The 15135-nt window shown below is 45.4% G+C and overlaps 3 protein-coding genes across 7 annotated transcripts; 1 reads left to right on the plus strand and 2 right to left on the minus strand.

Moving 5' to 3' along the window:
• LOC148232554 (uncharacterized) lies at window positions 1-10929 on the plus strand. Of its 4 annotated transcripts, none has more exons than XM_088192617.1 (11): window positions 1-2270; window positions 2329-2670; window positions 6044-6179; window positions 6258-6366; window positions 6435-6570; window positions 6630-6959; window positions 7024-7236; window positions 7298-7450; window positions 7522-7600; window positions 7668-7890; window positions 10182-10929. In XM_088192617.1, exons 1-11 carry the CDS (start codon window positions 51-53, stop codon window positions 10747-10749), a joined length of 4509 nt encoding a protein of 1502 aa, XP_088048743.1. In that variant the 5' UTR covers window positions 1-50; the 3' UTR covers window positions 10750-10929. The 4 variants fall into 4 exon arrangements, with proteins under 4 accessions (XP_088048743.1, XP_088048745.1, XP_088048746.1 ...); XM_088192619.1 differs by having other exon boundaries at window positions 6633-6959; XM_088192620.1 differs by having other exon boundaries at window positions 2329-2628.
• On the minus strand, window positions 10864-14665 carry Mvk (Mevalonate kinase). The gene is made up of 8 exons (XM_088192624.1): window positions 14576-14665; window positions 12697-12791; window positions 12553-12627; window positions 12339-12489; window positions 11524-12279; window positions 11409-11462; window positions 11180-11307; window positions 10864-11113 (listed from the first exon to the last, which is right to left on the minus strand). The coding sequence occupies exons 1-8, from the start codon at window positions 14636-14638 to the stop codon at window positions 10990-10992; spliced, it is 1446 nt and encodes a 481-aa protein (XP_088048750.1). The 5' UTR covers window positions 14639-14665; the 3' UTR covers window positions 10864-10989.
• gny (ALG6 alpha-1,3-glucosyltransferase garnysstan) lies at window positions 12874-14665 on the minus strand. Of its 2 annotated transcripts, XM_088192623.1 has the most exons (2): window positions 14387-14665; window positions 12874-14055 (listed from the first exon to the last, which is right to left on the minus strand). In XM_088192623.1, the coding sequence occupies exon 2, from the start codon at window positions 13834-13836 to the stop codon at window positions 12898-12900; it is 939 nt and encodes a 312-aa protein (XP_088048749.1). In that variant the 5' UTR covers window positions 13837-14055; window positions 14387-14665; the 3' UTR covers window positions 12874-12897. The 2 variants fall into 2 exon arrangements, with proteins under 2 accessions (XP_088048749.1, XP_088048748.1); XM_088192622.1 differs by having other exon boundaries at window positions 12874-14665.
• Window positions 14666-15135: the final 470 nt, after the last annotated feature.

Genomic DNA, 15135 nt, shown 5'->3' on the forward strand with positions numbered 1-15135 from the left:
GGGACCGGCGACGGCGGCGGCGGCGGCGTTTGACATGTTTACGGCGGCGCATGGCGGGCTGTGGTCCCTCGCGGCCGTTCGCCGCCGTGCGCTTCTACACGTCGGGCTCCGTGCCGGCTCGGGCGCTCGAGGCCCTGCGCGCGGGGGGCGCCGAGAGAGCCAAGTATTTCTCGGAGTTCGTCACGCACCTGATATGCGGTCCCGACGCTCTCGAGCAGGAGCTGGTCGAGGCCGAGGAGCTGTACGAGATCCCGGCCGTGGGCTGGCGCTGGGCGGGCGCGTGCCTGCGCCTGGGACGCCTCGCCTCTTGCGCCGCCTACTGCCCCCCGCAGTCTAAGGGGCGAGTGCGCCCCTTCCGCGGCGTGGTGGCGTGCCTGGCGCGCCTCGCCCCTCGCGACGCTAAGGCCCTGTACGCGCTGCTAGCGTTCGGCGGCGGCCGCGCCAAGCTGCGCCTCGACCCAGAGTGCACGCACTTGGTGGCCGGACGGGCGGAGGGCGCGCGCTACCGGGCGGCCGAAGCGCGCGGCCTCGAGCTCGTCACGCCCGACTGGGTGCTCGACAGCGCGACCCGCGATGCCCCTGCGCCCTCCCGCGACTATCACCCCAAGCTACTGACGCCGCCCACTCCGCCGCCGCCTGCGCCCTCGCCGTCGCCGTCGCGCCCCTTCGAGTTTCGCGACGACCCTCCGCCCGCCGCCCCCGACCAGGACGGCACGCTCGCGCTAGTGGACAAACTCAAGCAGCGCATGCCGCGCGGGCGACCGCAGCCGCCGCAGCGCCCGTCAGCTCCCCAGGGCTTCGACGCCGTGCGCGCTCAGCAGCAGCGTCTGCTGCAGCAGCACCGCGCTCAGCGCCCGCCGAGACCCGCGCAGCAGCCGCGCCCGCCCCCCAGAGCGCCGGCGAACCGGGCCAGGCCAGCGGTCCCCGAACAGCAACAGCAGCAGCCCGGCTGGAGACAGGCGCCTCCGATCGTCCGCGGCGCCGCGCCCAGACCGACGGCGGACGCGTCGCCCGTTAGGCAGCAGATCGCCGCCCAACAGGCGCAACAGCAGCAGCTGCAGCAGCTGGCCGCGCAGAGTCGGCCGACGACGCCGCTGCAGGCGGGGGTCGCTCGAGTGCCTCCGCAGTCGCCGGTGCGAGCGCAGGCGCCGGATCAGATATCGCCTCAGCCGTCTCGCGTCGTTCAGCAGGCGCCGCAGCTCGGTCAGCCGATGTCGCGCGCCGGCCGCCAGATCTTGACGCAGGCCGGCCAGCAGATTTTGACGCAGGCGGGCCAGCAGATTTTGAACCAGGCCGGACAGCAGATCCTGTCGCAGGCCGGCCAGCAGCAGGCGCAGGCAGGCCGCCAGGTCTTCGCCCAGGCCGGCCGGCAGATCCCGATTCAAGGCGGCCAACAAGCGCCGACGCAGACCGGCCAGCAGATCTCCGCCCAGCCGGGTCAGCAGATCGCCGCGCAAGGCGGGCGTCAGATTCTGACGCAGAGCGGCCAGCAGGTCCTGTCTCAGGTCGCCGCGTCTGCCCAGGTCGGCCAGCAGATCGCTATCCAGCAGAACGTCCAGCAAGCTCCGCCGCAGGGCGCGCCTCAGCTGGTCGCCCAGGGGGGCCAGCAGATGTTTGCTCAGGGCGGACAGCTCTTCGCGCAGGGCCAGCAGACGCTGGCCGGTCGCCAGATCTTAACTCAGGCCGTCCAGCAGATTCAGCCCCAAAGCGGGCAGCAGATTCAGACGCAGGGCGGGCCTCAGATGCTCGCGCAGGCGCCGGCGCAGAACGGCCAGCAGATATTGACGCAGCAGATCGCGTCGTCGGGGGGACAGCAGACCCAAGTGCACCGCCCGATGGCGCCGGTCGTCCAGCAGCAGCAGATCTCGAACCAACCGCCCCAGCTGATGCAACAACAAGGACAAATGGCGCCCCAGGGCGGCCAGCAGATGGTCTCACAGCAAGGAGGGCCACAGATGATCGCCTGGCAGCAACAGCAGTTCTTGCAGCAGCGACAGCAGATCGCGGCTGGCCAGGCCGGAACCGTCGGCCAGCGGGCATCGTGGGGGACCGGCCCGGGCAGACAGCTCATACATCTGGACGCGCAGACGCACGCCCAGCTGCAGCAGATGGATCCGCAGCAGCGGGCGCTGTTCGTCGCCCAGTTGCAGAAGCGGAGGCAGCTGTCCGCTCAACGCGTCGTGCAGCAACAGCAGCAGGGCCACCCCGCTGCCCAGACTCTGACGCTGGTGCGCGGCCAACTCGCTTCGGGGGCGAATCCCAATCAGCAGGTACGTAAATGCATAAAAGTTTGTCCATTCGTCACTCACGTTACGTTCCGCTCTGCAGATCCAGTGGGTTCAGCAGCAAGGCGTTCGCAATCCGGCGGCGGCGACCGCAGAGTCGCCTGTCGCAGTCCAGCAACAGCAAGCGCAAATGCAGCAACAACCTCAGCTCGTTCAACAGCAGCAGCTGGTTCAGCAGCAACTCGCGCAGCAGCAACAGCAGCTCGTTCAGCAGCAGCCGCAGCTCGTCCAGCAGCAACCGCAGCTCGCGCAGCAACAACAGATACCTCATCAGCAGCAACAGCAGCAGTATGCGCAGCTTCAGCTGAGGCAGCATCAGCGAATTCAGAGGATTCAAGCTCAAGTACGGGACCATGCGTTTAAACAGACGCAGCCTCAACTACAAGTAACCGTCGCTCTTGTTATTCGCGTTTTATGCGCGTCCGAACGAAAACGGAATTTATTTTGCTGATTGGCGATATTTATTTTTACTTAAATCAAAATTATCCGCAATAATTCCTTTACATAATTTTTAATCACCTTTGTTTAACATACCGACAGTTGTAAGTGGACAGACAAAAATCTGCAGCTTACTTTATTTTGTTGATATTAAAGTTGTTTTTATTATTGTTTTTGGAATATCAAATTTTTACTTGAGTCAAAATTAAAACAACAAACTCTCGATCTAATCTGTATCTTTCAGAGAGTAGAAAAAAATAATGCTATAGTCAAACTTATAATCCATGGCTTTGAATCGTTATTTTTTCATTTCGGTTTACATCCCGGTTCAATTAAAATATATATATATATATATATATAAAAATAATAACCTTTTCGGTTTTTAGTTCAGTCCCAAGTGAATAATTTAACACTAGAACTGATAGGCGCTAATAAAATTATATGCTATTTTATAATATCCGTCAAACTCAATCTGACATGAAACGTACATTTGCTGTCCAAACCCAAACCTAACTTAAACAAATTAACCAAACCCAATGAAAGTTCTAAAACTAATTATAGTTTAGTCTAAATTACAAACAACACACTTATGATATGAGAGTATTGGTCAAAATGTCCGAAAAAAAACGAATTTTGGTCAATAGGGGGGCGCAAAAATAATTACCACTTCTCAGAAGTCAAAAATCCAGATTAATAGAAATAAAATCTTTATTGCTTTTGGGTTTAGATACCCTTGTTTTTGTGTTTCTTATTAACACTAGATTTAAGGGTATAAACCCATCAATTTTACGGTTGTCATTAACCCTTTATGTGCAGAATTAAATTTCATAAAAAGTCAGGAAATATGTCAATTATCAACTAAAAAAAAGTAAAAGATATAATTGTGATTTTTTTATATGTTTATAGTCATTCTCTGCTGCATCTTTATTCACTTTCAGAATTGAAATTAAAAAAGTAAAAAGTGATAAAATGAGGGGAAAAGAAAAAAAATATATAAATGTTTTTGACAATCATTTTATAAAAAATAATTAATAAAGAATATAGAAATTATAAAATTTATATCAGATAAAACCAGGAAAATAATGCAACAATTTTCCTGGTATACAAATAAAAAAATTAAAATATATTATTAGAAATATTTTTTTTATATTATAATTTTCATAGTGTGTGATAAATCATGATAATAAATTGAAAGCACTCGCATTTAAAGGGCTAAAAATAGGTATATAGTGATTTTTAAAAATAAGTTTTTGAAAATAAAAATAGTGTTAATATATTTGCATTATTCAAATATAAAAAAAAAAACAGAAAAAATACTGTCTGATAAAAATAAAATCAGAAACCTGTCAATTTAAACGTTTTTATTTGTATTGAACATTTATTTTCTACTATAATTTATAACATTTTATATACCTTCTTTTGTAATATGCATAGTATATGAATTGACACAATAATATAAATAATAATAATTAACCCTCTGAACTTATATGTCGAGTTGAACTCGACACTGTTTTTTTACCAGTTTATTTTAAATAATTTAAATTTATTTTGAATTTTTTTTTATCGTAAACATCAGGTAACAGTTTAAAAGAAACCGATTTCTCATTCTACAACCATTCATTCAACATCTGGAATTAATAAAAAATATTCTGCCTTGGATTGCTCAGCGGATGCAGCAGGTGCTTGATACAATAGTCTGTGTTGTGTCATCGCTGTGAACATCATGCGTATTTCTGCAGTAATTCATTTTTATTTTCAAGTTTTTATCATTTATTAGTTAATAACATATTCAAATTAGTTATGGGTTTTTTAATTTATAATCCAGATGAATTTCTCAAATTATCAAAAATTAATTTGTATGCAGTAAAGATGGATGACTATTATATGTATATTTTGGATAAAGTTTTAGAACTATTAAAAATATCTTAAGAAATGACATTTATTAAGGTAATCATAAATATGGGAATTATTTATATTCTGAATATGGAAACCTTTTGGCTACAGTCCTTTCATTTCAGAATATATTTTTTGGTAAAATATTTTATTTAGAATATATATTCAGATAGATTACAATTAGAATTTTACGACTAGGCCCCTCAAAATTCACAAAGGAAGGTAAGAGTTGACATATTATTGCGAAACTTGGGAAAAAATATCTAGCTTTCTTTCAAGGGGTTGTTTTAAAAAAGAATCACAAAATTTTAAAAAGAAATTTGTCAAATAAGTTTTTAATATAAACATTAGAGTTATCATAATTTAATCCAATGTCACATCGGAAATATCTTCCGAATAATATTTGAAGACAAACGCATGACTTATGTGGAGTTGTGACCCAAAAACTACTTCAGAATCACTGATCATTGATGTCTTCTTTATCTTTACTAGAAGGTTGGTAAAGATGATCCTTAAAAGTTTCTTCTCTTTCATCGATTTTGTAACAATCACAGTAAAAATTACATAATAAAAATAATTAAAATTTTATAGTAAAAAATTGTATGATTTTATTGTAAAAATGTATTGTCACAATATTGTTAAAAGATTACAATAACACAATATAATATTTGAAAAACCGCAAAAGTCAAAATAAATTGTAGTAAAAAACAAATGTGGTCTACAAATGTTTTCTTGTAGCAGCCAGAAGATAACTAAAATGTCCGAGGGTTAACTAAAACGTTACAGTGCTAGACCAAAAACACCAATATTGGTCGTGCGAATATCATTGTGTAAATCGACTATAAATTGTTAAAAATAAAGAAATTATTATAGTCACAAAGTTTAATATTTGTTGCTTTTGTAATGAGTAAAGGTATTTCACCATTTTACATAATCTGTATCTTTTTTTTTTTAAATATGTATATTTGGTGATTCTAAACACAATTTGTTTATATCCACAGTTTGAAATTTACTGATTTTACCAATGTGAATATAAAAAGCAATCTTTGCGAAACTGTATTTTAAATTTGACAGTAAAATGTTAACCAATTCAAAAGTTATGATGGCTTAAAAAATTTAGGTTTAGGTTCTAATTTTCGCAAATAAGCCCTGCCGCACTGCTGCATTTTTATGAATAATGCCTGGTATGTAAAGTGTTAATAACTACCATAAATATCAGAATCCTATTTTTTTGTTTTATATGTTTAATTTTGAAGCATATTTTAATTTTATAATATTTTTACCCACTTACAACTAGTCGGTATAAAAATATCACCAATGTTTAATACTAGCTAACAGCTTTTTTAATTAATATTTTCGTTATTTTTTTATTATCCTAAGTTTTTTTCAATTCTTTCATTTGACCAATTTATTTACACGACTTACAGCCTGGAAACATGCAATCGAATCTCAATCCGCAGACTGTGGTTGCAACTAGGCAGATCCCGGGAGCCGGCATGGCCGAGATGGCCGCGCAAGTTACCGATCCCGTTGCCATTCAACAGGGCCTGACTCTAGAACAAGGTACGAGCAATAATCGATGCGAGCTTTCTTATTATTGTTATTATTTTCTTTTCGATGACGTTGCATTTAATGTTTCAGTGAATGCGCGTACCAAAACGGCACTAGCCAACTTGCTCAGTATTAGATTGCAGAACAATCAACCGCCGCATCAGGACGCGACGGAGCCCTCTGCAGCTGGAACGCTACGGTAATTGATTATTTCGACTGGGAGTCTACTTTTAGTGGCTGATGTTTCAATATTCGTTTATTTTTAAGACTGATGACCGCTGCGCACAACGCGCCTCCGAGAGCTCCCGTCGAAGTCGTTCAGACGCTACAACAGAGGAGAGCGCTGTCGGCTGCTCAAGGGACGCTGCATCATCAGCTGCCCGTCTCGCCGCACCCCCATCAGGTATTTGTCCTATTCTACCCGTCGAAAACTCGCAACGTCTCACGAACCACTTTCTCCAGCAGCAGACTTTAGCGAAGCCCGCCTACAGCATGGGTGCGGCAGCCAACGTCGTCGGGGCGCCGGGGAGGGTCCCAGCGCCCACTCCACAGTCGGCAGCGACGCTTCCTCGCGTGCAGTTCTATGGGCACAATCCTAATCTCAAGCTTCCTCCGGACCTGTTCTTACTGGGATGCATATTTCACATAGTGGAATACGGAAACGGCCCCGACCACAACATCAAACAATGGACGGAGGCCGTTGGCAGGCACGGCGGCGAAGTGGAGCCCAGCTACTGTCCCAGAGTTACTCACGTGTTGGCTCAGACTCAAAAGCACGGAGTCGTCATGCAAGTGAGCGTCCTATGATTTTATTTCGATCTAAACTTCTCGAGAGACTCAACGGACGATTTTTCAGGCGCTGAGAGACGTGAAGCGCTGCGTCACTGCTTACTGGCTGTCGGACACCATGACCAGAAAGCAAGTGGCTCCGCCGTGGCAAGCGCTGCACTTGCCGCTTATGTACGCTCAGCATGACCGTCCCGCGCACAAACACCGAGCGTCGATGACGGGTTTCACCGGCGAAGAGCGAGATCGCGTGCGCTTTATGTTGGAACACGCGGGGGCGAAGGTACGGTCGACGTCCGCTCGCTAGTCTAGTGCGTCTCACTATTCGATCTCCGACTTTGCAGTTGACGACGTACATGTCTCGCGACAACACCGTCCTGATATGCCGGAGACCCGAAGGCGTCAAGTACCAGAGGGCGAGAGAGTGGGGAATACCGGCGGTGTCCGTCCAGTGGTTGACAGACCTGCTCCTTGGCAACATGAGCGCCCTGGCTCAGGTTTGTAATCTTCCGTGCTTTTTATTCCACATTTACCGCCTAATATCTAAAGCGTCACGATCGTTCCTCAGCTGGAGCACACCAAGTATCAGCAGTTTAACGCCGCTAACCCGTTCAGAATGGACTACACTCTGGTGCCCCATTTGATGAGTAAGGACGACTGAAAATCGCACTGACGAAATTTGTTGCAAATTCATAAGAAACTTTTTTTTTGTAGATTCGTGGAAAATGCCAATAAACATTACACAAGAATCTCACGAACGCGTAAAGCGAGGGGCTTTGCCGACGGTGCCGTCGCTTAAAGCCAAGAAGCCTCGTCTCTCCGCAGCCGCTTTGCTATCGACCAACATAACGCGCGTCGAGTGGCCCGATCCGGCCGAAGCTCCCCGCGTCATGTTCTCTTCTATTAGAGATCCGGAACCGTACGCCAATATAGTCAAGTGCGTATGCCGATTACTCGTTATGCCTTAGTGTTGTTTTATAATAATTGAACCAAGAGTTAACTAATTGCACTATAAATTCAATAGTATCCTCTATAAGTTTGATACTTTCCACTTGAATAATTTGGATTATAAATGTAAAACTTTGTGCTATACAAATAAATCCTCGTTTTGTCACATTGCTGTGCTATATCCTTTTAAGCATATTCGTTGCATAGTTATTAATGGAGGGTTCACTGTTTTCGCCGCTGCTCGTTTCCACTGCTTACATTTAAAAACATATTTATGTAACCAAATGTTTAGAGCTTGGCGCCGTCATTCTAAATAGATCTTTTAACAAAGGTTTATTAGAAGATCTGTTTATTCGTTCAAGAAGACCAAATAAATTTAAACAGATCTTGAAAATGAAACACTTGATCTGCACAACCCACATATCTCATTAATTGTGTTGACATGGGGTAGCGTTCCGGTACTATTTTTTTTAGAACTACTTTACTGCTGGAAAGTATCTGTTTTATAGTGGAAAGAATGTAACTTTAGCATGCGCTACTTTTACATCTGTTGCCAGTTGCAAATGTTCAAATGTTGCTGTTCAAACCAAAACCTAAACAAATTAACCAAACTAAAAAATAGACTACCAAAGACAACATTTTCATTACTATTTATCAAGCAGTGAAAAGTGTAATATCATTTCTGGCCTTTTGTGAAAACGATGAAAGGGTTCCACCATATTATTCAACTTAATATTTTTTAAACAATTATTTACGGCACCCATCGAATTGATGGGTTTCTGATTTGATTTTTCTGACAATATTTTTATTTTCTGAAACTTCTTATTTTTGAAAATCTGGTTACTATGTACCTATTTTTAATGACACTCGTCACATTGACAGGTTTGTACCTTAAATCTAGTGTTAAACAAACGTATCTAACTAGCTGTCAGTCACTCACTATCGCGACGTACCGCAGCTAGTTGTACATAATTATTGTTTTTTTAATTCAAATTTCTTCGTATATCTTAATCGACTATTTTGCTCAGGTCATATTCTCATATGTTAATAAATTGTTTGTGCGCATAATTGCGTGCCATATCTTGCCTGGCACTGGCGAAAATATACCATATACTACGTTTATAAACTCTAATTATCTATTGAAGAACCATTTATATAGTAAAATTAACACATAATAAAAAAAATCCCTTCCGCCAGCCCCATGTCAATGAACCATTCCATCCAGGTATAAAAAATAAGTTTGAACAAAGTTGCGATACAAAAGCAGCCCATTAAAAAATTGGCATAAATACGATATGTTTCAAGGTTTTAACTATGTGAAATTAAAGGTTGGTTCATTATTTGACAAAAAATATATCACAAACTATATTGATATTTATTACAATTAATCATATACTAAAAAAAGTATAGAAGTGCTTTGTGCTGTGTGAACTTTGATCTAACAGACAGTAATGAAAACCGTTGTTAAAATAACGCAATATAATTACGTTATCCGACTTCTACCATCAGTCAACAAAAAAAAACGTATTTTTACCGGTCCCGCATAGCACCAACAATTGAAAATAAATTTGATGTAGTCAGCAAACAATGTGTTAAGGTCATATTCTCTAACTTGACGCCAGTGACGCACAACGATATTTTACTGTTAATAATTCTACAAAAATATTGTTTAATATATCTTGTACAATAATTACCAATGAGTATTACTAAGGTAACCCCTTTAATATGTTTTCAAAAAAATCGAAAAAGTAACCGCTTCTACATGCAAAGAAGGCGGCAAACGTCGATTGGATAATAGAAGTTAAAATAGATATTGTACATTTTTTAAAATTTATTTAGCAATAATTTATGTGCATTTCTGATCATTTTTAACACATCTCATTTTTTGTATTTTCCAATGTTATTCAAAGTCCAATTATTGTCAATTTTCTTTGTAAATAATAAATTAAATTAATTACACTAAGAAGATTAAGTTGAAAACCTTATCTTTCTCACTCCACTTTCATTTCCTGAAGACGATTATCATATTTTCCTGAACCTTTTCATATCAAATGCAAAATAAAGATCGTGTCTATTTTATTTCAAGTTAAAAATGCAATATCACAAGATACAGTAACTAAGAAAACTATCAACATAAAATCACAATCAATTACTATACTAATGACAATGTTCATTCTAGTGACTAGTATGATAATTTAAGTTGAATTAATTTTTGAATAAATCTAAAAACATGCAACATTATATTAGATTTTTATTTGAATTTTAACTCCGACATTTCAGACGACTCGGAGGATTCGTTGCGGCGCAGCCCTCTGAGGCTACCCATCTGGTGATGGGCAGGCTGGTGAGAACCCCCAAATTCGTCTCAGCCCTCGTGACCGTCAAACACGTCCTGACGACTTCGTGGCTGGTGGAGAGCCACAAGGCGGGCAAGTTCGTTGAAGAGGCTGAGTTCCCGCTGCGAGACGAGTCATTCGACGCCACATACAAGTGCAACCTGTCAGAGGTAATCGCTTCGCCTGTCGGAAAGAGGCGAAAGCTCTTCGAAGGGGTCACGTTTTACATGACCCCCTGCGTGCAGCCGAGTAAGAGCGTCCTCGCCGAAATGATAGAGACGTGCGGCGGAAAGGTGGAGAAAAACCGCAAGTCTTATGCCTCCATTCAGGAGATCCACAAGGAGAAGCCGTACAGTTACCTGGTGCTGACGGACATGAACGACTTGCACCTGGTCTACTATCTTCTGCAGGCCGAGAAGAACCTGAACATCGTCTGCAACACCGAACTTGTCTTTTCGTCCATCATGAGTCAGAAGATCGACGTGCCGGAGCACTTGGCCAAGATTGATTAGTATGAAAGTGCGCGCCGGCGGAGGGATTTCTCGTGTACATAAAAAACTTTTTTTGACTGTTGTATATTTTTTTATTCGTTTACTGCGTAAGATTACAACGTGTAGGTGTCGATATTTTCTTACAATATTTGTACTTCCGCCATATTTGAAGCGATAAATTTAATTATAATCGTGACGGTAGTCTTGCAGTTTTTCTAATCATACCCGCCACCAAAATTGAAAAGCGACATCGGAGTACGTTCAGACGTCGACTGTCGCTCCGCTGCCTCCCAAGCGAGCGACGCGAGTTTGGAATCCGAGTCCGTTTAGTTTGCTCGTTAGTTCGTCGACTTCGGTGTCCGGCGGCAACAGAACGATTGCAAATCTGAAATAAACGACAGTGAATTGCGAGAAACGTTCACTCGAAAAGATTGTACGACGATTTCATTACCCCCCGCCTCCGGCACCAGTCAGCTTACAGCCGTAACCGAGGCTCTCGGCCGTCTCGTGCACCAGTTCGAGGCTGGGATGCGATACGCCGAGGGCTCTCAGCAGACAGTGGTTGATCTCAAAGAGCTCCTAAAATATTTTTTCGTGCGAACGTGTCTTTTTTACATGCTTTCGAATATGAAATATTTAAGTGAAAGTTAATTTTTTGTAGCAATGTCAAATTAACCAACCTTTAACTTTTGATAACTAGAAGCGTCTAATTCGCCGTCTGCCCCGTTCACGACCTGCCGAATATCGCATTTATAAAATTATGTAATATTTTTAAGAAGTCGTCTCGGTACTCACCGCGAGTGCTGCTAAGGCGACGCTGTCGCACGATTCCATTAATTTATCTACTACGTCTTCGTGTCTGCTTCTGAGCGAGACTACTTTCTGCACTTGAGTCTTTGTGTTCCTCTTCACGTTCGTGTTCACCAAACACACCCGTAAACCGGCTCGGAGCGAGCGAAACGCAGGTTCGCTGCCCTTCCTGAATTCTACTATGGAGCCGTATGTGCATACGCTGTTATCCACACCGGACGGATTTCCGTGACTGATTTTTTCGCATTCAAAAGCCCAGTCGTTTATAAGTTTCTTTTCTGTATCGCTGAACGCTCTGAAGTTGCGCGATAGTGAATAGCGCGCGGATTTGGCGCGAACGTAATGCAAGATGACGGCAACGGTCGCAACGGCGAACGACGCTGAACTTCCAACGCCGCTGCCTATTTCCAACTCAGAGTCGACGCTCAGATCTATAGATGAGAATTCGTAGGATGCCATCTGTGCGAACGCGCAGAAAACGTACAGCACTATGACGATCGCCTGAGACGTAGCATCGGGCGGATTCCATCCCGTCTCTTCTTTGTACTTCTGCACGAAACCAGTGACGATCTCGAGATACTTTTCGCGGTCCAATGCCTCAGGCGAAGCGAAATCGAAGCAGAGTCTCTCTGTGCGCTTCGTCAGATCTTCGACGACCCGCGCCCAGTCGAAGACGATCGCTTCGGGTGATAAGTTTTTCAACAGGATGTGAAAAGATTTGGGGTGTCTCTCGGGTACTTCCTGTGTGGGAGATTGGTCAGCTCTTTTGTAAAACTAGATGCAAAAATTAAAAGAGATACCTGTATTGCGGCGCTGGTTCGAATCCCGAGGCTGACGGCCAGAGCGGTCTTGCCATAGACGACCGAGTGTTCGCCGTGCAGGATCACTTTTCCCGGAGCGGACGCTTTATATAGAGGCATTTTAACGGAAGAAAGATCAAACGATAGGGAAGAAAGAAAAGCGTTTATTCACAGAAAGTTACAAGCAGTATTTATTCAGCTTAAGTCTTTCCACTGCTGCGCGGTGTATGTCTTCTGCGAGAAGGCGTGGATCGTCTTCAGCTCCTCCTCTATCGCGGAGTGGACCAACCTGTAACGCGATCCGAGTTGCAATAATGTAAACGTTCGTCGGATAGTCCGATACGAGTTTGATATCGACCTGTGCCTTGCCAGAGACGGCTTTCCTAGAAACTTGTCCGACACGATCGTGGCCGCAAACTTCCCGCCGCATCCGTCCGATTCGTCGACGACCTCCTGAGGAGCAAAGGTCGGTTGAGCGCACGCAACAAGGCGGAAGCATAATACAAAAGACGGATATATAATACAAAAGACGGTATCGCTTCTAAGCCTTTATTCGAGATCACACTTTCTTCTTGCACAATACGTAGTATTTGTTAGGAACTATAAACTGACAATAGTTAAAGTATAAATAGAAAAGAAAGAATATGCAAAAAGAAAAACCGGAAATCAGGAGGGAGAAGAGGTCTGGATAGCGGGTCGGAGGCGTCGCCACCAGCGCGCAGACGGTCAACGCGACCATTGTCAGGAGAGATGCTGCGTACAGAAAATTGAAGACTTTGTAGAAAGCTCCGCCGTACTCGCTCTTCGTCCCCTTCAGGACGTTGTTCACTTTAGTGACGTTGAACGCGTCGAAGAACGAGATGCGAGGGTCGCTCGCGGAGACTGCGACGCCGAAAGCAGCCAAGTAGATCAAGGAGAGGGAGGCGTAGCAGGCCGCCAGGCCGTCCTTCAGCAGCAAAGGTAGCATGCTGAACGTAGTCGCCGTGAGGAACCAGACGCAGGGTACGGGGTCGAGAGGCAGGTGTAGCAACACCGGAATGGCGCAGAGAAGAATGCTCTTTTCGTGGACTTGGAACGAGAAGAGGAAGAACGACAGCGAAGAGTTAATAAGCGCCAGCGCGAACTTGTTCTCGCTCGGTCGAAAGAAGAGGTCTAAGCTGGAGGGCAGCAGGGCCAGCAGAGTGGTAGCAGCGCATATCTTAGCCATGGTCAAGTCGTCGTATACGGTCTTGAGCTTGACGAACACGTTGACGACGCACCATGCATTGGCCACTTTATCTTCGAACACGCCCCTGGCGAGAGGGAACAGTCTAGAGACGACGCCGCTGAAGGTCTCGAAGTCCGTCAGGAATGGCAACCAGACGGCGAAGAAGGTGAGCAGCACGACTGCGGCTATCTTGAACAGAGAGAAGGCGCATCGCTTCGCTTCAGAGCGATCGGCAGGTGTGCAGCGTCGCAGCATATAGAGGAAGAACGGCAGGGCATGGTATAGCTCCATCTGTTTGTAGTTGAGCGCTAGTGCGAAGAAAAAGGAGGCCGCCGAAAGCTTATCGAGCTTGACGAAGACCGCCGCCCAGACGAAGAGTCCGAGCGACACACAGTTGTATTGGAAGTGGCCGTGGTCGACTAGGATCAAGCCCGGGTAGAGCAGCGCGAAGCAGCTGGCCACGTCAGGCAGGAAGAAGACGTTACGGCCGACGGTGGAGAGGCGCAGCGCCTTCATCTCCTTGACCTTGGAGCGGTGCGCAGCAAAGTGGTAGCCAACGACGGCAGGCGCGTAGAAGTAGACGTCCGAGAGGAAAACGGTCCAGCGCATGAAAAGCTTGTGGCGCGGCGTCTCGTGGCCGCGCGAAGCGAACAGTGCCACCGAGTCAGGGTCCGCGATCTCGGCCAGGCGGGCCAGCGCCAGGCTGTGGTAGGCGGTGAGCGGCGGATAGTCCAGCCCCCAGTATTGCAGGTCGTTCTGCGTTGTGTTGCGGTACCAATGGCGCGCCGGCAGGTGCAGCGCTATCTCCTGCCAGTGGCGCTGCGCCTCGTAATCGCCGAACATGGGCGGGCGGCCCTGCCCCGAGTGCGGGTACAGAGACACGCACCAGCGCAACAGAGCGCCCACCATCAGGGCGCACCCCAGCAGGCACCCGGGAGAGCCTGCCAGCATTTTACGCGAATTTTGGCTGCAATGAAACGACCCGCGGCGTCAGAGCGGAGTTGCGCCACGCACCTCCGCGCGCACTCACCACGTGAACGGCTTCCAAGCGCTCGGTCAGCAGTTGCCGCAGTTTCTCGGCCGATATCGCCATGACTCGATGGTCGATCGGCACAGTGTTGCCGCACGGAAAATCTCTAAGCCGGGTAGCACCTGTCAAATAATGTTTGATTTGTACGTGAATGTTTCAGGAACAGGTGTAGGTAAAAATTGACTAGTCTGTAATATTTCAAAAATTATTAAAATATTTTTTTATATAGTAATACAAATTAATTACATATAATAAATATACATTTTCATACATAAAAAATATATTTACCTAGAAAATATACATATTTAAAAATGCAAATAAAAACATGCTGGAAGTAAAAACACAACATTTTTAAAGTCATATATTTATATAAATCTACAAAAAAATAATTAACAAACAAACGACTTCCTTTTGCACAGATCAATATCCTCTTCACACATCAGATACATTATTTTATCATTAACAACTTGTTCGTCAGTCCTAGGTATAGTTGTAGATGATGCAATTTGAAGAGGTGTCGCTACGTTGGTAACATTAACTATATTTACTTTCATAATATA

The sequence above is a fragment of the Plectrocnemia conspersa genome, unplaced genomic scaffold, assembly GCF_051122295.1.
Source record: "Plectrocnemia conspersa isolate PC_06_02 unplaced genomic scaffold, ASM5112229v1 ptg000009l, whole genome shotgun sequence".
Lineage (NCBI taxonomy): Eukaryota > Metazoa > Arthropoda > Insecta > Trichoptera > Polycentropodidae > Plectrocnemia > Plectrocnemia conspersa.

Bases quoted from the DNA above. Each gene is read 5' to 3' on its own strand.
- LOC148232554 (XM_088192617.1), top strand. From the start codon at position 51: ATGGCGGGCTGTGGTCCCTCGCGGCCGTTCGCCGCCGTGCGCTTCTAC. The intron at 6,571-6,629 runs GTATTTGTCCTA...CACTTTCTCCAG, and splicing joins TCTCGCCGCACCCCCATCAG to CAGCAGACTTTAGCGAAGCC. The intron at 6,960-7,023 runs GTGAGCGTCCTA...ACGATTTTTCAG, and splicing joins AGCACGGAGTCGTCATGCAA to GCGCTGAGAGACGTGAAGCG.
- gny (XM_088192622.1), bottom strand. From the start codon at position 14,496: ATGCTGGCAGGCTCTCCCGGGTGCCTGCTGGGGTGCGCCCTGATGGTG.
- Mvk (XM_088192624.1), bottom strand. From the start codon at position 14,638: ATGGCGATATCGGCCGAGAAACTGCGGCAACTGCTGACCGAGCGCTTG. The intron at 12,792-14,575 runs GTGAGTGCGCGC...TTTGCTCCTCAG, and splicing joins GCTTGGAAGCCGTTCACGTG to GAGGTCGTCGACGAATCGGA. The intron at 11,463-11,523 runs GTGAGTACCGAG...GATATTCGGCAG, and splicing joins TCGCCTTAGCAGCACTCGCG to GTCGTGAACGGGGCAGACGG.